Genomic DNA, 24,180 nt, shown 5'->3' with positions numbered 1-24,180 from the left:
TGTCCAGAAAAGCGCTATAGAAGTGTAAGCAATTCTTATTATCAATTATTACTTCAGGGCATTAACTCAGCTGTCAATATGAAAGATAGGAAAAAAGTCTTGCTGGCAAATGTGAGCTGTCTACTTTCTAAAGCTACAAACAACACTGGAAATGATGTCAAACACTGAATTTTACATTCAAAGTTGTTTTTTTTTAATTCAATAATGCATGGCACTATCGTTTTCAAATTCACCTCACAGTACGGCATTGCCGAATATTTGAGTCAGAACACTAGTCTTCTGTCAAGATCTACTGGTTTCACATGCCAGTTCTGTATCCTCTTGGGACATTTGGGGAAAAGCGTTTGATCTCCTAGTGAGCTTAGAGCAGAAGCACCCAAGGCCACTAGGTGTCGCACTACAAACAAACGCGGACCGTTTCTCGTATAGAGATGGATGTCACTGGAGTCTCGTCGATCAATCATTCTGATTTTCTATTCGTTAGTTGTTTGGGATTTTTTTTTTTTGCTACTCGGTATCTCAGCGTCGGTTCGTTGTCCGGCTAGTTTCGGCATGGGCGTGCGTCAATAGGTACGTTTGTGTGTAATTACACTGTGTTTTAAAAAACTGTAGTGGAATTTTCTCGAAGAAGAGCCGGGAGAGATGCTCTCCTTTCCCCAGTGAGGTCTGGATTCATATCGCAATGTGGGGGAAAAAGCCGTCACCCGTCTGTGCAGAGAAGTGAAAGCTGATTCAAAAGCAAGCAGGGAGAGCACCTTGTTTTAGATCGTTTTGTTAAGCTGACGCAGCACTTCAGGGACAGGTGAAACAGTCATTTTCCGTTCCTGATGGGTTTTTGCTTTCAACGAAGAAGAGCAGTTAATAAAATAGTTTCTCACACTCCCTTCTTCAAGCAGTAGAGAGAAACATGATTAAAACACCCCGTGCCCTTGACGAGGTGGGGTGCTCTCACACTGTGTTGTAAGTATCCGGCTGCCTCTGCAGCACAGCTCTGTCCCTAAACGACATTTTTGAGGATAAAACGCTTTTTTTTTCCTCAATAACTTTCCATTATAACACACAAAAAAACAACCGAACAGATTCGGTCTTCCTGTATTTTCGTAGTTCGTGTGGATGAAGCGTTGTTCTGTCGTTCATATCGACATATGAACGACAGAACAACAGTGCAGGTGAGTTTGCGACAAGGGACAGAATTTGAGGGTCTTTGTCAGAAAGCTACCATTTTTTGAGGGGAGTTCCAGGAAACGTTAATAATTGCGGTGCACACGCCCAAACCTGTTTATCTGAAGAGTCTGCACAGTCATACTGCGATAGATTCTCCGTTGATAACCTATTTTGGGATTTCTTTTTATTTTTGGCGGTGTTTTCTCCGAAGCAGCCCAGTTTCGGCTTGTGCTGTTGTACCTTTTTTTGCGAAGTGTTTTTTTTTTTTGGAGTTCGACAGCTTTGAATAATAAGAATGCAGTTATTCGGGTGGGATGATCTTCGGTCGTCCACTGAACGCAATCAATTCTAGTTAATCAACGAGGTCGGTTTAGATCCCAACTCAAGCGGCGGTCGTTCGATCTTGATCAATATATAAATATATCAGTGTATCTGGATATTTGTTGAAATCGTGCTTGTAGCCCCCGAACTCACGGAGGCTCAGTAAAACTGCGCGCTGATTGTACTGTAATGAGACTTCTGCACCTATTAGTGGCGCAAAGTGACGCCGACATTCAGAGAAAGCGAGGCTTGATACTTCTGCGTGGAAAGCCTGCTAAATGTTCGCAAATGTATTTGTTCCTTTTTAACTTAAAAAAAATGAAAATCGATTTTTTTTTAAATCGGTAACGGAGCCACACCGGTATTATATGTGTATAGGACTGTTAAGTTCGCAAAAAAGAGAGAGAGAGAGAAAAAATTGTCATGTTGTGGAAGTTTGTGGGTGTTTTCTGTTTTGTGTGTGGCGGCGTGTTTTAAAAGCGTCTTCTTAGTGAGTCGTTTTTTGAAGGAGTGTCAGCGTGCGCATACGGGGAGCCGCGGCACAAAAATTTTTTTTAGAATATACAGAATCGCACATACCGAATGGTTTATCGGGAGACCCTTGCTCAAAAGGCATCGTTATTATTATTTTTTTACATACTGTGCAAGTTAGAAAGGAGTTTGTTTTGTTTTTTTAAAAGTGAATTGTGTTGTTCACTGCTACAACGACTCTTTTTGTAAAGGACGCTGCGTATGATAACATATACCGGGGTTGCAATTCACTTCTGAGTTATGAACAGACAGCAGGTGACGCAGACGCACCCCTTAATAAAGCGTTCCAACACCCGTCTGGGAGATAAAGGCAATCAAATTCGTCCACAGCGGCAGTCCCGTGGGTTATGATGGGATCTGCGCTAATTTGCAACACAAGAAAAGCACTCGTTTGCCAATATCAGAAAACAAATCAGCAAAAGACAACTGGGTGAAATGATGAAACCGGGCGAAAGTGGGATTTTACCTGTAAACGGTCCAGTCCCAGAGTCAGGAGAATATTCCGACCGATTTCTAATCTGTGTTTACAGACATATGGCGTGTGTGTGTCCGGTAGTCGTGGCTTCTTATTAAGGTTTCTGTAGGTGTGGTTTATATTTTGACTAACTGGTGCGACGAGTCCTCCCTAAACGTCTCAAAAAGCAAAGGAACTTTTTTTTTATTGCTTTTACGAAAAATATTACCCCACCCAACCCACCGCAATTGAGGGTCAGCCTGTTGAAATCGTGGAGGACGGCAAGTACTCGGGACCGGTCGCTGACAAAAACCTAAAACTGGGACAGATCCGTTTTAAAGGGGAGCGTTCTGTGGGACACGGAATGAAGAACAGATTCTCATCAGAACTTCCTCGTGTGTGTGTGTGTGTGTGTGTGTTTGAGGCGCACTTTATGTTTAAGTTGGATACGTTAGAGGGGAATACTTTTGCTCCACGTCCAGGAGTCTCCTCTCTCTGTGTGTCTGTGTGTGTGGTTTTGAGGTGCACTTTATGTTTAAGTTTAATACATTAGGGGGGATACTTTTGCTCCCGGTCCAGGAGTCTACCGCCTGAATTCCTCCGCCCTGTGAATTTCGGGCTCGGGCTGCAGCTCCACAGCGGGTCTCGCCGAAGGGGGATCCCCCCCCCCTGTGCTGCACTTTCGAGCGATCGGCGCTTCCATCTCCGTCACGGGGGGGAAGTTCCCCTCTTGCGTGACGCGAGGCCGCTCGCCACAAACTGACAGGGCTGGCAGGCAGGTTTTACGAGTTTTACGAGTTCCCCCGGGTGGTATCACAATTTCACTTCCACAACAGAGAGAACTCGGCTCTGTGGCTTATTTGGCTCTCTTGGCTGCTAGACCCTTGCTGATCCGCGGAGGGAGATGAAAGGGATTCGCTTCGAAGCCCGTGGGGGGGGAACCGGGGGAGAACATGCAAACTCCACACAGACAGCACCCCGAGCACCGAAGCCGGCGCCGCCGTGCCACAATGATTTTAAGCGGAGAAATTCACTCGTGCTTTTGAGCTGTCCGTTTCCTAACTGTTTCGTCCAGGGGGGAACAGGGTGTCAGTCCATTGCAGGGCACGCACGCACGCACAAGCACGCTGGCGCACGCCCCCGCCCCCGCCCCCGCCCCAAATCATTTTAAACCGTTCAACCTATTTATTCATATGCATCCAAAAGAGTTAAATGACTGTTTGCTGGACAGGATGTGATTCATTTTGGAAACCTGCTGGTTTTCTTCTGTGGGGCTGCTGCTGCTGCTGCTGCAGAGACCAGACTATCCGGTTATTCAACTCGCAGAATGACTGCGCTGTGTGCCGAGAGTCTGAAATGTCTGCGGGCGTTTTAGCATAACATAACGTCACTTTATTAACCCTGTACGATTTCTGGAATAGGTCTTGTCGCAGACCTAGCTGGCTCTCCAGGAGACACACAGACAGGGGAGAGAGAGAAGCTGGGGGTCAGAGCGCAGGGTCGGCCATTTATACGGCGCCCCTGGAGCAGTTGGGGTTCGGGGCCTCGCTCAGGGGGGCCCCAAGGGAGTAGGATTCCTCTGCTGGCTGCGGGATTTGAACCGGCAAACCCCTCCCAGCCCCAGGCGCAGATCTGTGCAATATCTATAAAGGAAACGGGAAGCAGATATGACCCAGGCACATGGGATATATATATATATCAGCTGTTTTTAAGAGCAGAGAAGTTCTGGAAACTCTTGACAGCCGGAAGTGAAAAGAGAAGCAGACTGCAGAAGTAAAACTGGTGGTTCTTGTTCTCAGGCGTGTGATAGGATCTACATGGAACTTCCTTCTAAAGACCTGTCAATCAGGTCCTGGCTAGTTTTTTTGTTTTTTTTTAATGCCAGACAGTGGGACTTTTGCCTGGATACTGACTGTTTTAAAGTTGTTTCGGGTTTCCCCCCTCTTTATCACTTTTGTTTTTCCTTTTCCTTTTCTGTTTACAGACATTAGAATGAGAATCGGCGGAGTATCAGAACCTGGATGGGGATACCTCCTGTGAAAAACTCAGGTTGTTGCTGGGAGAGGTGTGAGTGGGGCCAGAATGGGGCGCTCTCACCCTGCGGTCCGTGTGGGTCCTGATGCCCCAGTATAGTGACGGGGGACACTGGACTGTAAACAGGCGCCGTCCTTCGGATGAGACGTCAAACCGAGGTCCTGACTCTCTGTGGTCATTAACAATCCCAGGGCGTCTCTCGAAAAGAGTAGGGGTGTAACCCCGGCGTCCTGGCCAAATTTCCCATTGGCCCTCACCAATCATGGCCTCCTAATAATCCCTCTCTCTGAACTGGCTTCATCCCTCTGCTCTCCTCCCCACTGAGAGCTGGTGTGTGGGGAGCGTTCTGGCGCACTATGGCTGCCGTCGCATCATCCAGGTGGGGGCTGCACATTGGTGGCGGTAGTGGGATTCCCCATGACCTGTACAGCGCTTTGAGTGGAGTGTCCAGAAAAGCACTATATAAGTGCAAGCAATTATTATTATTATTATTATTATTATTATTTTGGCCTCCTAATAACCCCCCTCCCTGAACTGGGGGTTCATCCACAGCTTGGATGGACTGCGGCAAAAACATTCGAGTGCTTCTTCAAAACGAAGGCTTTGAATTCCATTCAGTCACGGAGCAATGCTTATGAGGCTTTTTCACATAGAGGTGCTAATATACTTTTTATTTAATAAAAATGATTACGCAAAAGGCGAAGCTACGATGGGCACCACAGATTTGTTAAAAAAAAAAAGTCGATTTTACCGCAGACCATTTATCAAAACGTTTATTTAATAAACAAAGAGCTCTCGCAACGCAAACTAATACAGTGTAATTGCAGCCAACTAGCCCAGTCTGTTAGCTTTCCATTTTAAATCTATTTGGATAGGTAGATTGCCGGGGCAGCAACGGTCGTCATGGCGATGGGAGGGCAACAGGTGCCCGGCGGTCGTCATGGCGGCAGCAGCAGAGCAACGGTCGTCATGGCGATGGGAGGGCAACAGGGGCCCGGCGGTTGTCATGGCGGCAGCACCAGAGCAACGGTCGTCATGGCAGCAGGAGGGCGACAGTCGTCATGGCAACAGAGAGGATATTTCCCCCTCCGGAGACCAGTGCAGGATCAGCTAGACCAGTAAGTGAATTCCGTACCTGGCTTCTGTGTCGAATTTAAAATGACACGTTGCGTAAAAAGACACACAGAATTATGTGCCCCGAGCTGTTTAAAAGATCGAATGTCGGCTTTAGGAGATCTTAATTTTTCAACTGAATTCACGTTTACGTACTGTCTGCTTCTTCTTATCCATGCTGCAGAGGTAAAAAGCCCTTTCGAGCAGAAATATGACTATTTTCAGATGCATTCTTCAGAAACTGAGCTTGCGTTTTCAATAAAGTTTCTGGACTCTTAATTGCTTAATTGACGAAGACTCTTGATTGGCCGGGATGCGATCTCACCCAGGTGGTGTGAGAGAGTGCTGTGGTCCAGACCGGAGGGAAACGTCGGATCAGATCACAGGGGAGTGAGAGAGCGGAGGTCCTGTCGTGAACACAGCCGAGCTGACTGGGCTCGGAAGCAGAGGTACCGCGTGTGGGTGATGTACAGTGTTCAGCGCAAACTTCATACTGACCGCTGTGGGTCAGTTCTAACGAGCTCTCGGAGGGCACGCTGCTGTCTGGAGAAGAGCTACAGCTCTGAGCTCAATGCTACGAAAAACCGTGCGAAGTCAAGTTGGAGACCAGCTGAACTTGTGCTTAATACACAAAGGGCTCAGCATTGCTGTCTTAATTAGCACGAACTACAAGACGCTCTGAATCGGAGCATTTCAATGTACTTAAACCGTAAATGAACATGTAGGCCACGTTAATATAGAACTATTACTTTGTGTCGTGTTTAAGTATAACGGGATGTTCCTGTTTTTAATTTAAGAGGGTCATTCATGCAAAATTATACCAGATGAGGGTATGAGATGACTAACGCCATACTCAACTGTAATCAGTCCCGACACAAACGAGAGCAGCAGTTGCGGGTTTGAATTTGAACGCGAATCCTATTGAAGCGGGTTTTATTTGCACTGATAAATGATGAAGATTCATACGGAGATCCTTCAGATGTAAGCGAACGTTTTTTGTTTTCGGTTGTATGTATAATATATACATTTGTGTCTGCACAAGTCTTCTGATCACTTAGGGGAGACGTGTTACACTTTATCCAAGTTTTAAATTTGTGTGAAGTTAGAGACCAGCTGAACTTGTGCTTAATACACAAAGGGCTCAGCATTGCTGTCCTAATTAGCACGGACTACAAGACGCTCTGAATCGGAACGTTTAAATGAATTTAAACCGTAAATTAACATGTAGGCCACGTTAATATAGAATTATTATTATTTTGTGCCGTGTTTATGTATAACGGGGATGTTCCTGATTTTAATTTAAGAGGCTCATTCATGCTAAATTATACCAGATGAGGGTACGAGACTACTGCGTTTAAATTTGAAGACGAATCCTATTAAACCGGCTTTTATTTGCACTGATTAACGATCAAGATTCATACGGAGATCCTTCATATGTCAGCGAACTTTTTTTTTTTTCCCGGTTGTTTTTACAATGTATACATTTGTGTCTGCACAAGTCTTCTGCACATTTAGGGGGCGACAAGTTGCACTTTTATCCAAATTTGTTTTTTAATGTGTGTAGCTTCTCTGTTTGAGGCTGCGAGTTAGTTACGGTATGTCCAACAGTGGACAAAGGCGAGGACCACATCTTCCTCACCGCGAAGTCAGTCAATAGTGCCAAAAAGCACCAGCTAATGTCTAATAACGTTAGCAATTAAAAAAAAAAAACAGAAATAGCCATATCACGTACTGGTATTTGGGGATGGGTTTCATCTGCGAGTAAGAACTATTTTTTCAGCTCAAATTCCGCCTCCGGGACTGTGCGCCTGCTCCACCGCAGGTATAACAGATCAGCCCTTTTAAAAAGATCACCGGAAGAGTCGTCTTTCTTTCTTTAACGGACCCTCATATTTATTTATTTTTTAGTCTCCCACCCTGAAATCCCCAGTATCCGCGAGAAACACAAGTGCGTAGAGTCTCGTCACTATAAAGAAAACAAACACACAACACATCTGTTCAGGTGAGTCCCGGTGCCGACGGCACATTTCAGACCTAAAAGGCCGCTGCCCGAATCCCAGGATGTCTGAGAATTCACACCGCGGGTTAAAGGCGCTATATACAGCGGCAAACATTAAACATCATTATTCACACATCAGGCTTTTGTTAAAAAACACGTATGACAATAAACTTGATTATGATTAATTGTGGTGTGTCGGGAAAGCACTTTTAGTGAAATATAACGGTGAGTTTCCTAGGAGCGGATGGCTCAGTGACGATATTATTTCCCGCTGTGTCCCCCCAGGACAGAGACGGAGACCGTGTCCGTGCAGAATCAGGAGCTGAGACTGCGAGACCTCAAGGGTGTCTGATCAGGGAGCTTACACAGTGAGGGGGTCTCAGCCTGAACCAGACCCACCAACTTTCTGTCAGGTAGCGGGATCAGGGCTGAGACAGCAGGACCTGCGGACATCTTTCCGTCTAAAGGCTGTGTTGATGCAGCCTGTGCATGAGGTTTGTGAGTTCCTGATGTTTTGGCCCTGGATGTTGGGGTGTAGATATTGGGGTAACTCCAGGTGTTGGGGTATATTATTATTATTATTATTAAGTTTTGTATTATGTAGCATCTTTGAGAGTGGCCTCTCTAAGTGCTTTATAGGAAGAACACAACACAAAGTTAGAAATAGGGTTTGGGGTACAGTAGGAAAGTCAACCAGTTCAATAGCAGCCCTTCTGTAGAAGCAGAGAAGCAGGTTTTGAGTCGTATTTGAGGGAGTTTAGAGAAGAGGACTCCTGGGGGAGAGAGTTCCAGGAGAAGACCCTGTCACCCCCAGAGTGTAGACAAGCTTGGGGGGGGGGGGCAGACGGGAGCCCAGAGTCAGAGGAACAATGGCTGTGAGGTGGGGAGCAGGATGAGTCGGACAGGTACTGAGGTGCCAAGCCACGCAGAGCCTCGTCGGCGAGCACTTCGACGCGAAACTTGACCGGAAGCCAGTGCAGGGGCTCCAGGACAGGAGTCGTGTCATCACTTGCACTAGACCTGGGTCAGGATTCTGCAGTTGGGACACACAAAAACGTTGGTTTAGAAACTCCAGCAAATCGAGAGGTTCCAGATACGGGAGGAGGGGAAAGTGTTGACCAGCTTTTCGGCAACAGTTGGCGACAACAACGTGATCTTGTCGCAGTTGAAATGAAGGACATTTTGAGTTCTCCATGTTTTATATCGGAGGTGCAGTTAGACCAGAGACAGCTACTCCTGTCAGGCCTAGTATGGACATGATTAGAGGATCATCAGTGCAGGAATTATCATGTTGACCATATGATCTTATTAGCTGGCCAAGTGGGACATGTCAATCAAGTATATTACTGTTCATCTCTGATTCTTCTCGTGCACAAGATTCCCTGGAAAACAAAGATGGAATTCCGGATCTGAGTCGTCAGCTGTGGCTTATTGAAGGACAGTTTTTGTACAGAAAACAACTGAAAATCCAACAGAGAATTAACGAGGACTCTCTTTCTGGGATATCCAGTGTACTCGTTAATCCCGAGACCGGACAATCTCCTCCATCTGTTTCCTGAATGTTTTACTTGATTGCTCATTCACTGGAATGGTTAGTCACTAAACCAGGCAGTTAATTTCTGGAATAATATATTTTTATTTTCCATACCGGCGTTCACTGTAATCATTCTTCACGAAACCAGTCAATGAGCACAGTTGGGGTACAAGGCTACCAAACTCCTTTTGGAATCCTGGAAAAGCAGACGCCCAACCATCGGAGCTCTCTCCCAGTCAGACACCAGGAGCCCAGACGCCCTCATCCTCCCCCCCCCCCCCCCACCACCATTAGGAGTGGAACAGAGTGTAGACATGTCTCTGCTTTGTTGGCTGTGAATGAATCCACACAGCTCCTCTGTGCTGAGTGATGTTGTGTAGTTATTGTACAGCTGTAATAGTTAAGATCGGGTTTTCTCTCGCTATCTTGAGGGACAGGTGAACGCTGGGCTGAATCCAGATGATGAGGCACAGAGAGACTGCAGAGCCAGACTGCTGCCCTCAGACACACGAACCAGCTGTCACAGCTGTGCAGCCTACAGCAGCGTGTCCTGGGATGGAGGTGGGATGCTATCTCCTGTCTCTTTTCCCTTTTCCATTTTCTGATAAGTCCGGTGGCTGACACTAGGAAGACATGAAGATTGAACCTCTCCTGCTTTCGTTCCCTAATTTTCCAGGATGTCCAGGGGCAGACAGTGGAGAGACAAGTATGGCTGGGATAGAGGTTGGATATTCTCTCCTATAATCTCTTCCCTGATTTTCTGGGATGTCCATAAAATTGACAGTTGGAAGACGGGTATGGAGGAGGAGTTGGAATGGAGGTTGATGCTCTCTCCTGTCTCTCTTTTTCCCTAATTTTCCAGGATGTCCAGAGGCTGACACTGGGGAGACAGGTATGGATTGATGGTCTCTCCCGTCTCCAGCAGGGGCAGCCAGTGGGAAGACCAATGTGGATTGAGGTTGATGCTTTGTCCTATGTTCATTTCTGTTGTTTTCCAGAATGTCCAGTGGCAGACAGTGGGGAAAACGGGTATGGATGAGGAGTTGGAATGGAGGTTGGATGCTCGCTCCTGTCTCTCTTTTACCTAATTTTCCAGAGTCCAGAGGCTGCCAGTGGGAAGATGGGTATGAAAGAGGTGTTGGGATTGACATTGGACTGTATTTTCCTTAAATTTCCAGGCTGGCCAGAGGCTGATAGTGGGAAGACGGGTATGTATGAAGATTGAACCCTCTCCTGTACTCTTGTTCCCTAATTTTCCAGGATGTCCAGGGGCAGCCAGTGGGAAGACCAGTGTGGATGGAGGTTGACTCTCTGTCCTGTGTTCATTTCTGTAGTTTTCCAGAACGTCCAGTGGCAGACAGTGGGAAGACGGGTATGGATGAGGAGTTGGAATGGAGGTTGGATGCTCGCTCCTGTCTCTCTTTTCCCTAATTTTCCAGAGTCCAGAGGCTGCCAGTGGGAAGATGGGTATGAAAGAGGTGTTGGGATTGACATTGGACTGTATTAACCTTAAATTTCCAGGCTGGCCAGAGGCTGATAGTGGGAAGACGGGTATGTATGAAGATTGAACCCTCTCCTGTACTCTTGTTCCCTAATTTTCCAGGATGTCCAGGGGCAGACAGTGGAGAGACAGGGATGGTTGGAAGTTGGAATAGTGATTGGATGTTCTCTCCTATAATCTTTTCCCTGATTTTTCTAGGATGTCCATAAAATTGACAGTGGGAAGATGGGTATGGAGGAGGAGTTGGGATGGAGGTTGGATGCTCACTCCTGTCTCTCTTTTCTCTTATTTTCCAAGATGTCCAGTGGGAAGACAGGTGTGTATGAAGATTGAAACCTCTCCTGTATTCTTGTTCCCTAATTTTCCAGGATGTTCTGAGGCAGACAACGGGAAGACGGATTTGGTTGGGAGTTGGGATAGTGGTTGGATACTCTCTCCGGTTCTTTTTTCCCCTCATTTTCCAGGATATCCAGAGACTGCCAGTGGGAAGACGGGTATAGATTGGAAGATAGATTTGGGGCTGGATGCTGTCTCCTGTGTTTCTTTTCCCTTATTTTCCAGGATGTCCAGAGGCAGACAGTGGGAAGACAGGTATGTATGATGATCTGAAACCTCTCTTCCTTGCTTTCAGGGCCACTGCGATCTGCTCTTCTCCTCTACACTCTACAGAGCGGGTTACCGAGCCCGGGAGCTGTCCAGGTCTGAGGTCAGTGGGCACGTCAGTTCACAACAAGTATGGATAGAGAGATCGGACATAGGTTGGACTTTTTCTACTGTATTATTTTCCTTAATTCTCCAGGATGTCCAGAGGCAGACAGTGGGAAGACGGGTTCGGGTTGGAATGGAGGGGGGGTACTCTCTCCTGTCCATCTTTCTCCTAATTTTCCAGGATGTCCAGAGGCAGACAATGGAGAGACGGGTATGGTTGGGATAGAAGTTGGATGCTTTCTCTGTCATCTTTTTCCCTAATTTTCCAGGATGTACTCAAAATTGGAGGAGGAGGAGTTGGAATGGAGGTGGGATGCTCTCTCCTGTCTCTTTTCTCTTATTTTCCAGGATGTCCAGAGGCTGACATTGGGGAGACGGGGATGGATAGGAAGATTAGAATGGGGATTGATGGTCTCTCCTCTCACTCTCTTTTCCCTAGTTTTCCAGAGGCTGCCAGTGGGAAGACGGGTATGGCTGGGAGTTGGGATGGAGGTGAGGAGCTCGTTCCTGTCTCTTTCTTCCTCCTTGTGTCGGTCTCTGTGACGTCTCTCTGCCTGTCTCTTGAGCTGTGTGTCTTTCTCTCAGTCCAGCTGCTTGTGCTCTGTAAAACACTACACTTCTGCAGTATTAAACAGGGCTTTTTGACTGTGGATTGCAGGTTTGATTCCAGAGGGGGACACAGTCTTGTACCCCAGGGTGAGATACTTTGCTCAGTTAGACTGTTCTGATCATGGTTATCAGTGGCTGTACTGTAGGGAGTGGAGTGTTGACAATGGTGTACTCAATTCTCAAGAGGATTGTACCTTAATACACTGACACATCTGTGTGTTGATCTTCCACCTGAGCTGAACTTTATATTCAATGATACACCAGTGTGCTGAATTCTTTCCTATATTCTAATTTAATACCCTCACCTGTGTGTTGTACTCTCATCTCCACTGAGTGTTAATACTGGTAATTCTCAAACTTGTATACTAAACACTCTCTCCTGTACTGAGCTTTAATACTCAATGACAGACCTGTGTGCTGAACTCACACCTGGACTGTACTATCATACTTAAACCAGTGTGCTGAACTCTCACTTGTACTGAGCATTAATTCTCACATTGACACACGAGTGCTGAACTCTCACCTTTACTGGGCTTTCATACTCAAAAGTGTGTACTGACCCCTCATGTGGACTGGACTATCATACTTAAGCCAGTGTTACCAGTGTGATACACCTCTGAGCTTAACCTTTACTGTGCATTTATACTCAAACTCTGTGCTCAGCTCTCACCTGGACTGGACTAAAATACTTATTAAACCAGCGTGCTGAACCCTAACTTGTAAGTGAGCTTTAATATTCAGTGACATGGATGTATGCTGAAGCTTCATCTGTAGTGTACTTCAATACTCGAATCTGTGTGCTACACTCTGTGAGTTTCAATACTTATCAACACATCTGTGTGCATTAATCTCACCTTTTTATAGCTGTATTTTTTTAAATACTCAAATCTGTGTGGTAAACCCTCACCTGTACTAAACTACTGTAACTAGTGTCCTGAACTCTTGCTTGTACTGAACTTTAATACTCAGTGACACACCAGTATGGTGAACTTTCACCTGCAGTGTTCTTTAATACTCAAATCTGTGTGCTACACTCTTAACTTTACTGGGTTTTAATACTCAGAGACACCTGTGTGCTCTCACAGTTTTTCATTTAATGTTTTAATAGTCAAACCTGTGTGGTCAGCTCTCACCTGCACTCTACTGAAATAGTAAACCAGTGTACTGGACTTTAATACTCATGACACAACTGTTTGCAGACCTGTCAACTGTACTATTAGAATACTCAGCCCTGTGGGATGAACTGTAACCTGTATCGTGTTGTAATACTCAGATATGTGAACTCGCATGTCCCACTGGTACTATTTTGTAATGCTCAGACTTGTGTACTGAACTAACACTTCAATATGCAGTGACACAAAAGTATGCTGAACTTAAACAGTCATCGGCTTTGATACTCAAATTTGGGTGGACTCTCACCATTACTGGGCTTTAATACTCAAACCTGTGGACTGTACTATTATCCTTAAACCAGTGTGCTGAACTGTCATTTGTACAGAGTTTCGATATTCAGTGACACACCAGTATGCTGAACTCTAACTTGTGGTGTTCTTTATAATACTCAAGTCTGTGTGGTGAACTCAGTTACTGAGCTTTAATCTTCAAACCTGTGGTGTGGACTAAACTACTTCCACCTGTGTGCTGAACTCTTACTTGTAAAGAGTTTTAATATTCAGTGATATGGATGTATGCTGAGCTTTCATCGGTAGTGTACTTCAATACTGAAATATGTGTGCTACACTCTTACCTTTATTGAGTTTTAATACCCATTGACTGTGTGCTTTACTCTCTCACCTCTTTTATTAAATTGTTTAATACTGAAATCTGTGTGGTCAGCTTTTACCTACTTCAACCAGCGTGCTGATCTTTCGCTTAGCCTAAACTTTAATAAGCAGTGACACATCGGTTTGCTGAACCTTCACCACCTGCAGTGTACTTGAATACTCAGTTTTGGGTGCTGAACTCTCAACTTTCTGTGCTTTAAAATGGTGTGGTCATCTCTCACCTGGCCTGTACTAAAAATAACTGGTACTTTTTTTCTGTGCCTTACTGCTGAAACCTGTGTTCTGAACTCTCATCTGCAGTGAGCTTTAAAACAAAAACTGTGTGCTTCATTGTTGTCTGTAATGTGTGGTAATACTCTGACTGGTAAACTAAACTTGAGCCTTTACTGTGTTTTAATACTCTAATGTGTGTGGTCAGCTCTCCCCCTGACTGCACTCGACTACTTCAAGCAGTGTGCTGAACTTTCACTGGTACTTAAATTTTATACTCGGTGACAATCGTTCGTAGCACCCTCACCTGCAGTGTTTTAATACCCAAAATGTTTTGTGCTAAACTGGCAACTATACTATTAGAATACCCAGCCCTGTGTGATGTACTGTGTTGTAATAGTCAGATGGGAACTCGCATGTCTGACTGTGTACTGAACTGTCACTTTTTACTGAGCCTCAATACTCAGTGTTACACTAGTATGCTGACCTTTGACCCACAGTGTGCTTTATAATACTCATGTCTGTGTGCTGAACTCTCAGCATTACTGAGCTTTACTCTTCAAACATGTGGACTGTATAGTTAAACGGACTCACTTGTAAGTGAGCTTTAATATTCAGTGACAGAGATGTATACTAAACCTTCATCTGTAGTTGACATTCGTACCTGAATCTGTCTCCTACACTCTTCCATTCACTGAGTTTCAATACTCAGACACACCTGTGTGCTTTACTCTCACTTTTATGATGTTTTTTCATACTCAAATCTGTGTGCTTACCTGGACTGTACAGAACTACTTCGACCAGTGTGTTGAACTCTTGCTTGTACTGCATTGTAATACTCGGTGACACAACTGTTTGTCGAACCTTCACAGCCAGTGCGTTTTCATACTCAAATCTGAGCTGTCCTATTTTAATGTGCAGCCCGGGGTACTTTTGTAGTTCATGGACTGGACTGAACTGACATTGCTTGTATAATGTTGTAACAGTCACCTCCGTCCTGTATTTCAGTGTAATACTCGGACTTCTGTCCAAAACTGCCCCCTGTCCTCTAGTGTAATACTCAGAGCTGTGTACTGTGCTGTAATGTTAAAAGTTACCTATACTGTTTTAATACCCAGCCTTCTGTATTGTATGGTGATGTGAACTGTCACTTGTATTGTGTTATAATATCCTGCCATGTGTACTGTACTACAATGTAATAACCTGACCATTGTACCATACTCTCACCTTGACTCTATTATAATACTCATCCCTGTGTACTATACTGTTGTAACACATGGACTACTGTACTGAACTGTATCTTGTTTTGACACTCAGCCAGTACTGTAGTTCAGTGTAAGACGGATTTCTGTCCAAAACTGTCCCCTGTACTTGATTTGTAATACTCAGCCCTCTATACTGTACTGTAATGTGAACTGTTATCTCTTGTGTTGTAATACTCGGACGGGTGTACTGAACTGTCACATCTACACTGTTCTAACAGTCACTCTTCATACTGAATTTCAGTGTAACACTGATGTCTGACCAAAACCGTCTCCTGTACTCGACTGTAATACTCAGACCTGTGCTGTTATGTTAACTGTTACCTGGATTATTGTAACACCCTGACCCCTCCAGTGTAGGGTGATGTTGAACGGTCACTTGTATTGTGTTGTAATACCCAGCCCTGTCTGTTGTACGACAGTGAAATAAACACAGCAGTGTGTCACACTGTCACCTGTAATCTATTGTAATACTCAGCCCTGTATACTGTACTGATGTCAACTGTCACCTGTATTGTGCTGTAATATCCAGCCATGTTTACTGTGCTCCAATGTAATAACCCGACCAGTGTACCATACTCTCACCTTTACTCTATTATAATACTCATCCCTGTGTACTGTACTGTTGTAAGACATGGCCTACTCTATTGAACTGTCACTTGTTTTGACACTCAGTACTGTAGTTCTGTCTGAAACTGTCACCTGTACTTGATTGTAATATTCAATGCTGTGTACTGTACTGCAATGTGAACTGTTACCTGTATTGTGTTGTAATACCCAGGCTCCTGTACTGTGCTGCACTGTAATACTCAGCCTAATGTTTAAAACTGTCACCTGTAATCTATTGTAATATTTAGAGCTGTGTACTGTGCTGTTATGTTAACTGTCACCTCTTTTGTGTTGTGATCCCTGGGCTTCTGTACAGGGCTGTAGTGTAATACTCAGACCAGTCTGCCTAACTGTCACCTGTACTCTATTGTAATATTCAGAGATGTGAACTGTCACCTTTGCTGTAGTGTAACACTCAGTTGTAACCTCCCATCTCTGACCTGTTCTCTTTTAAAATAGTCAGACCTGTCTTAAACTCTTGAGTATTGGTGTAACCTTCACTCCTGATCTCTCACCAGTAGGGGATAACCTGCCCTGCTGCTGTTTCTCCTCTATTTACCTTTAGTGTTCGTGCTCAGACCTAGGGAGGTGCTGAACTGTCTTCTGCGTATTGTTACATTATGTTATTGTCTACACTGCTTGAATCGGGGTTTGTGCTCATGCTTTATCACAGAGTTGCGCCTGTTCTTAGTGCCTCATCTAAACCAGGTCGCTCTTTGGAAACGAGCTGGGTGTGAACACCCTCCCCCTGCCTCTCACGTACAAGAGAGTTGACTGATCTAGGCTTCCAGGGCATAGCAGGGAGAAAATGTATCCATCTGCTGCCTGTGGTCACAGGTGGCAGCGGTTGAGCTGGAGCTCTCATCTGCTCCAAGAGTAAAGAGCTGAACTCTTTCCCCCAGGCTCTGAACCGATGGATGGGGAAGGCCTGAGGCTGTTGCGTCTTCTGCCACCCTGACATCCTACCTGTTCCGTTTCATGTTTAAAAGTGGGAGGGTTTTCACTATAATCAGTCACCTATTTGTTTCTCAAAGGCTGCAACGCATTTCTCATGAAGAGTTGCCTGGTGGGGGGGAGAGCTGAGGTGCAGTACCAGCCCTGCTCCACCAGAGGGCAGTGTGTGTGTACAGGAGAGGAGTTTCAAGATGCAAGATTTTATTTGCTGTATACCATGAGTATTGGAATGCTTCCTCATTCAGCTCTACCCAGTCCCGTTGGAGAACAAAAAAAAGTCCCCTGCCACTGAGACCGTCTGCTTTCATTTCAATCTAATGCACGGTTTTGATGTTGGCTCCAGGGTGCAGTCATCCAGTCCAGGCTGGACTTGTCTTACACAGAGAGATAAAGGGGGGGTAGTGTTAGAGTGAGTGTAAAAGGAAGTGTGTGTGTGTGTGTGTGGGGGGGGGGGGTCACAGCACTTGGACTGTCCTCCTGCAGGACTTCATAAACTACATTTCCCAGCAGGCCATGAGGATGATTGTGGCCAATAGGCTGCCTCCCCTGGGTTGATAAAGGGCAGGTGTTGTCAACTCAAGTCTGCAGCCAGTGTGTATAATGAGGAGCTCAGAAATGAGAGCGCAGAGACAGTTTGAATTCCTGCAAAGGACTGGAGGATGGAGGTACAAGTTCATAACATTCTGTGTGCTTTTGGTAGTGGGGGGAAAAAGGTTTAAGAGCAGGGAAGCTGTGCTGAAGTAACATTTATCAACAAGCTGGGTTATTTTTAATAAAATAGGATCTGGGCCTGTTGTCTATAGCCTCCTTTTGTAACTCTCTGCCAATGGTGTCAGTTTTGCTGCTTTCCGACACTCCAGCTCATAGTGAGACAAACTTTGCCGTGACTCTATGATGGTACTTGTCAGAACTGCATTACCCAGAATGCAGTGTAGCTTTCAGTCAGCTGACCAGCTGGAGAAACAGGATTGGTCAGGTGACATTTAAAAAGCAGGAAGTGGAGGCTCCCAGTGTTGCTGCAGCCAGAGCAGCGAGTGGAGGAAGGAGCTGCTGGAGAAGAAAGACCAGTTCACAGCTCTGTCTGTGTCCTTCACAGCACAACCCCCTGCTCTCCTACAGTCAGGGCAACTGTTTCATCTCTCTCACTTTAACAGAGCCCAGCAGGACGGGTTTGCTTAGCTTTGGACATCTTTCAAATAAGACCTTGGATGCTGTGCACATACTCTACTACACATTTCTCCTGTTTTTCATTGATCAAGATTGGAAGTTTGCTGGTGACCCTGTGGCACCTCACAGATTCACCCCTCCTGAGGATCAGCCTTTCTCACCAGCCCAGCAGAGTCCCTGGCTGACCAGAAGATAAACTCAGTTGTTTTTCAGCTCAGAGGGGACAAGAGACCGGTCCTGTCCCAGTGTCCAGTTGACAGCCCCAATCCTCCACCTCCTCCAGATGAGACACAGGTGGACAGCTCTCAGAACAAACACTTTCACAGCCACAAGGTAAGGAAACGGTGCTCTTTATTCACAGTTCGCCATAAAGCAGTCCAGAAACCACAAGACAAACCTCTGTTTCTTCTCCGAGCTGTAGCTAGACATGCAATCAGCTTCACAGCAGGTCTCTGTGAAGACAGCCAGACTCACAGCTCCCAGGCTCAGCAGTCAGACCTCCTCCCCCTGACGCAGCTCAGCTCTGCAGCTCTTCCCTCCTGCTCTGCTCAGCACAACTGACCTCTGTCCCCAGGCAGCACCAGACTGAAGGCCTCCCCTCCTGCCTTTTAACTGTCTCCCCACCAATCATCTTCCACCAATTAGGCAGGTAATTAGAGGCAACAGGTTGTTCTCCTTGGCCTCGTTGGGGATGAAGGTCAGACAGGCACCACTGTCTTGCCTGAACCTGCTGCGCTCTTACAGTGTGGAAATTGAGTGGTTCGGGAGAGGTGTGTGACGGGAAGGTTCAACTGTTTTGTGGGTCTTTCTGATCCCATATTATAATCAGTGTTAAATCATTGCTGTACTTTGTTTTGGGTCTCGGGATTAATGTTGCTGGGTGTCCTACAGGCTCACCCTCCTCATCCTCTGTGTTGGGGCTCAGCTGTTCCTGAAATCAATAAAAATAAATCCAGTTCAACTAGAAAAACTGTGAGATTAGTTCTCCAGGAAGAGTAAAAGTATAAATATGATAAAATATGTGGAAAATTAAATGAAAATAAACAGTTTGTTTTCCAGAGGTTTTGATCCCACAGCCCTTATGTTAGAAGCCCAGAGCTCTTCCACTGAGCCACAGTGTCTCTGTGAGTCTGGGGCTCCTGTGTGCTCTTAGTCTTCCCAGCTCAGGGTTTGAAAACTAAGGGATAAAAGACAGATTGAATGAGCTCTCCTTCAGGCCAGGAGCCAGTGGAGGAGTGGAGATGGTGCTGAGCTCATGACCATGAGGTTGTGGGTTCAAGTCCTGGCTAAGAGCTGAGGTGGGTTTGCAGTGTGATCCTCCCCAGCAGTGAGTGGTTGAGAAATAAAAGCCCACAGCCCTTGTCTTTATTTAGCAGTGTGTTAATGTCCACAAGAATTAAATTAATAAAAGCACCAGCTCCTTGCAGGATTTGAACCCACAACCTCCAGCCAGAAGTCCAGAGCTCTTCCACGGAGCCACAGTTTCTCTGTGAGTCTGGGGCTCCTGTGGGCTCTTGGTCTTCTTCCCAGTTCAGGGCTGAAACAGAGGAATAAGAGACAGACCGAATCCCTCTCCCAGCGGGATGGCAGATGGAGGAGTGGAGACGGTGCTGGGCTCATGACTGCAAGGTTGTGGGTTCAAATCCTGGCTGGCCCCTGGTAAGTATCACCCAGGTGAGTATCCAAGGTAAGTATGTGGGCTGGGTAGACAGGAGAGGTAGCCAGGGTGAGGGGGTGGGATAGGTAGAAGGGAGGGGTAGACAGGGCTGGCTAGCAGCAGAGTGTTAGACAGGGCAGGTAGGGCCAGTGGGGTGGGGTAGGGTAGGTAGATAGGAGGGGTAAACAGGTGGAGGCAGCAGAAGGAGGGTGGGGTAGAGTAGCAAGGGGGTAGAAAAGAGAGGGTAGGCAGGGTCAGTGTTGGCAGGAGGTGGCCTGGGTTAAGGAGGAAGAGAAGAAACTAGGAGGAGCACAGGCCACAGGGGGGTGGGAGAGGCAGGCAGGTAGGGTAGATAGTGGGGATAGACAGGTCCAGGGAGGGTATAGTAGGCAGGCTTAGGTGAAGCAGGAGGTGGCCTGGATAGAGGAAGAGAAGGAGCTAGGAGGAGCCCAGGCCACAAGGGGGTAGGGTAGAGGAGGGAGGGTGAGGTGAGGGAGGAGGTGGCCTGGGCTGAGAAGGGAGGAAGGAAGAGCCCAGGCCCCAGGGGAGGGGAGAGGTAGGCAAGGCTGGGTGGTGGTAGAGTAGGAAGTCAAATTTTTATTGTTCCATCTCCCTTTATATGTAAAACATCATGATGAAGTTTACGGGGAGGGAGGGGGGGGGGGAAGAGAGGAATAAAAAACTTGACTTCCTCCATCTGCCCCTGCACCTCTCTCACATGAGCCTACCCCCCTATCTTCCCTGCCTGCCTCTCCTCCCCCTGCTGTGGCCTGGGCTCTTCCTTCCTCTCTCTCTCTCTTCCTCAGCCCAGGCCACCTCATCTAACCCTGCCCCTCCCTGGACCTGTCTACCGACCCCCCACTATCTACCCTGCCTGCCTGGTGGCCTGGGCTCCTCCTAGCTCCTTCTCTTCCTCTCTGCTCCTCAGTCCAGGCCACCTCACCTACCCCTGCCTACTCTACCCTCCCTGGACCTGTCTACCCACCCCCCCTATCTCCCCTACCTACCTGCCTCTCCTCCCTACCCCACCCCCTTGTGGCCTGGCTCTGCCTAGCTCCTTCTCTTCCTCTTCTCCTCAGCCCAGGCCACCTCTCCCCCTACCAACACTGACCCTGCCTACCCTCTCTTTTCTACCCCCTTGCTACTCTACCCCACCCTCCTTCTGCTGCCTCCACCTGTTTACCCCTCCTATCTACCTACCCTACCCCACCCCACCGGCCCTACCTGCCCTGTCTACCTATCCCACCCCCTCACCCTGGCTACCTCTCCTGTCTACCCAGCCCACATACTTACCTTGGATACTCACCTGGGTGATACTTACCAGGGATCAGCCAGGATTTGAACCCACAACCTTGCGGTCATGAGCCCAGCACCGTCTCCACTCCTCCATCTGCTGTCCCACTGGGAGAGGGATTCGGTCTGTCTCTTATCCCTCCGTTTCAGCCCTGAACTGGGAAGAAGACCAAGAGCCCACAGGAGCCCCAGACCTACAAAGATGTGCTGTGGCTCAGGGGAAGAGCTCTGGACTTCTACCTGGAGGTTGTGGGTTCAAATCCTGGAAAGACTTGGAACTTTTGTTAATTTAATTCTTGTGGACAGTAACACACTGCTAAATAAAGACACGAGAGCTGTGGGCTTTTATTCTCAACCACTCACTGCTGGGGAGGATCACACTACAAACCCACCTCGGCTCTTAGCCAGGACTTGAACCCACAACCTCCTGGTCATGAGCTCAGCACCATCTCCACTCCTCCACTGGCTCCTGGCCTGAAGGAGAGCTCATTCAGTCTGTCTTTTATCCCTGAGTTTCGAACCCTGAGCTGGGAAGACCAAGAGCACACAGGAGCCCCAGACTCACAGAGACACTGTGGCTCAGTGGAAGAGCTCTGGGTGTTTCACACAGAGGCTGTGGGATCAAAGCCTCTGGAAAACAAGCTGTTTATTTTCATTTAATTTTCAACAATATTAACATAATTATGCTTTTACTCATCCTGGAAAACTAATCACAGTTTTTTTAGTTGAATTGGATTTATTTTTATTGATTTCAGGAACAACTGAGCCCCAACACAGAGGATGAGGAGGGTGAGCCCAGCAAGATGAATCCCAAGACCCAAAACAAACTACAGCAATGATTTAACACTGATTTTTTTATTTGATCAGAAATACCTACAAAACAGCTGAACCTTCCCATCGCATACCTCTCCTGTACCATTCGATTTCCACACTGTAAGAGCGCAGCAGGTTCAAGAAGACAGTGACACTTGTCTGACCTTCATCCCTAACGAGGCCAAGGAGAACAACCTGCTGCCTATAATTACCTGCCTAATTGGTGGAAGACGATTGGTGGGGAGACAGTTAAAAGGCAGGAGGGGAGGCCTTCAGTCTGGTGCTGCCTGGGGACAGAGGTCAGTTGTGCTGAGTAGAGCAGGAGGGAAGAGCTGCAGAGCTGAGCTGTGTCAGGGGGAGGAGGTCTGACTGCTGAGCCTGGGAGCTGTGAGTCTGGCTGTCTTCACAAAGACCTGCTTTGAAGCTGACTGCATGTCTAGCTACAATTCAGAGAAGAACTGAGGTTTGTCTTCTGGTTTCTGGACTGCTTTATCGCAAACTGAATAAAGAGCACTGTTTCCTTACCTTGTGGCTGTGAGAGTGTTTGTTCTGAGAGCTGTTCACCTGTGTCTCATCTGGAGGAGGTGGAGGATTGGGGTTATTAACTGGACACTGGGACAGGACAAGTCTCTTGTCCCCTCGGAGCTGAAAAACAACTGGGTTTAGCTTCTGGTCAGCCAGGGACGCTGCTGGCCTGGTACGAAAGGCTGATCCTCAGGAGGGGGTGGATCTGTGAGGTGCCACAGGGTCACCAGCAAACTTCCAATCTTGATCAATGAAAAACATGAGATATATATAGTAGGGTACATGCAACATATCTAAGATCTTATTTGAAAGCTGTCCAAAGCTAAGCACACCAGTCCTACTGAGGTCTGTGAAAGTGAGAGAGATGAAACTCTTGCCCTGACTGTAGGAGAGGAGGGGGTTGTGCTGTGAAGGACACAGACAGAGCTGTGAACTGGTCTTTCTTCTCCAGCAGCTGCTTCCTCCACTCGCTGCTCTGGCTGCAGCTACACTGGGAGACTCCACTTCCTGCTTTTTTTAACCTCACCTGACCAATCCTGTTTCTCCATCTGGTCAGCTGACTGAATGCTAGACTGCATTCTGGGTAATGCAGTTGTGACAAGTACCAGCATGGAGTCACAGCAAAGTTTGTCTCACTATGACCTGGAGTGTCTGAAAGCAGCAAAACACCATTGGCAGAGAGTTCCAAATGGAGGCTATAGACTCCGCAAAAGAAAATCAGGTTATTAGACAACAGGCCAGATCCTATTTTATTAAAAATAACCCAGCTTGTTAAATATTTCATCACAGCTTCTGCCAGCTTCCCTGCTCTTAAACGTTTCCTTCCCCACTACAAACCCACACAGAATGTATGAACCTCCAGGCTCCAGCCCTTTGCAGGAATTAAAACAATCCCTGGGCTCTCTCACTTGCCTGAGCTCCTCGTTACACACACTGGCTGCAGGCTTGAATTGACAATACCTGTATCCTATCAACCCAGGGGAGGCAGCCTGTTGGCCACCATCATCCTCATGGCCTGCTGGGAAATGTAGTTCATGAAGGCCTACAGCAGGACAGGCCCAGTGAGAGCGTAACAGAGTGTTGAGACTGCACTCCATCCTTGGCCCATCTTACACCCACTCTAACACTGCCCCACCTCTATCTCTTAGTATAAGACGAGTCCAGCCTGGAGTGGATAACTGCACCAGGGAGCTGAGAGCAAGGTGGTACATTAGATTGAAAAAGAAAGCAGAGCAGCGCTGTGCACACAGTGTCATACACAGGTGCCCTCTGTTGCCACCTCAGCTTCTCTCCTGTCAGTTGTTCTTCCTGGCAGAGGTGAAAAAAACCCTCCACTTCTTCAGTATCCATCAGAGCTGGGAGGCCAAGAGAGGCAGCAGTTTAAGGCTCCGCCAACTACCAAACTCAATGTCCTTTCCCGTCGATTAGTTCAGATCCTGGTCAACAGAGTTGCAGCCCTTTGCCCTTGACCCATTAGGACCTCATGCCCACCTGGAGCGGGTTGGTTAATATTCTCACTCTCCCTAAAGTCCAGGTTCATTTTAGGCACACCGCACTCTGCTCTCTTTCACTGCAGACAGATGAAGGGTTTGCACACCACTCCTGCCCCAGGCTACATTTCCAAAGTGTACTTATTTCTTCAAGAGGCACACACCGAACCGGCGCAGCTTTACTGCAGAGCATGAATATGGACACTGATCCATCCATCGGAAATACAATAAACTCCACCCCCCTTACCTCAGTTCATGCTGGACCTGTTGCTCCTGTTGAAAAATCAGCTGGCCCCTCTCTCCATCACCACAGCATACTGCTGAGAGGTCAGGGTTAAAGTTTACAACATGAGGAGGATTTAAAATAGAGATGGCCAACCTGTTCTAAGTGTTACAATACAGTACAGGTGACAATCTAAAAGGAAGGCCCTCATCTTTCAGCACAAGC

At 46.9% G+C, this 24,180-nt stretch overlaps 1 protein-coding gene and 2 long non-coding RNA genes across 5 annotated transcripts in view; 2 read left to right on the top strand and 1 right to left on the bottom strand.

Annotated features, from left to right (window-relative positions):
• LOC148662607 (uncharacterized) overlaps positions 1–24,180 on the bottom strand; it is a 148,093-nt gene that overhangs the window by 92,707 nt on the left and 31,206 nt on the right. The gene's annotated exons all lie outside the window — the stretch shown is intronic.
• Positions 3,731–9,422, top strand: LOC148662610 (uncharacterized). The gene is made up of 3 exons (XM_088632336.1): positions 3,731–5,622; positions 5,947–6,066; positions 7,902–9,422. Exons 1-3 carry the CDS (start codon positions 5,408–5,410, stop codon positions 7,966–7,968), a joined length of 402 nt encoding a protein of 133 aa, XP_088488462.1. The 5' UTR covers positions 3,731–5,407; the 3' UTR covers positions 7,969–9,422.
• LOC148662609 (uncharacterized) lies at positions 9,439–22,311 on the top strand. 3 transcript variants are annotated; one of them, XR_015936869.1, is made up of 4 exons: positions 9,439–9,711; positions 9,827–11,357; positions 11,799–18,287; positions 21,660–22,311. It is a non-coding gene; the product is annotated as an uncharacterized LOC148662609 (long non-coding RNA). The 3 variants fall into 3 exon arrangements; XR_015936868.1 differs by having other exon boundaries at positions 9,439–10,967; positions 11,283–11,357; XR_015936867.1 differs by having other exon boundaries at positions 9,439–11,357.

Source organism: Lepisosteus platostomus, chromosome 5 (genome assembly GCF_059453375.1).
Source record: "Lepisosteus platostomus isolate fLepPlt1 chromosome 5, fLepPlt1.hap1, whole genome shotgun sequence".
Lineage (NCBI taxonomy): Eukaryota > Metazoa > Chordata > Actinopteri > Semionotiformes > Lepisosteidae > Lepisosteus > Lepisosteus platostomus.
The sequence above is the reverse complement of the archived record's forward strand: the minus strand, read 5'-3'. Positions and strand labels throughout refer to the sequence as shown.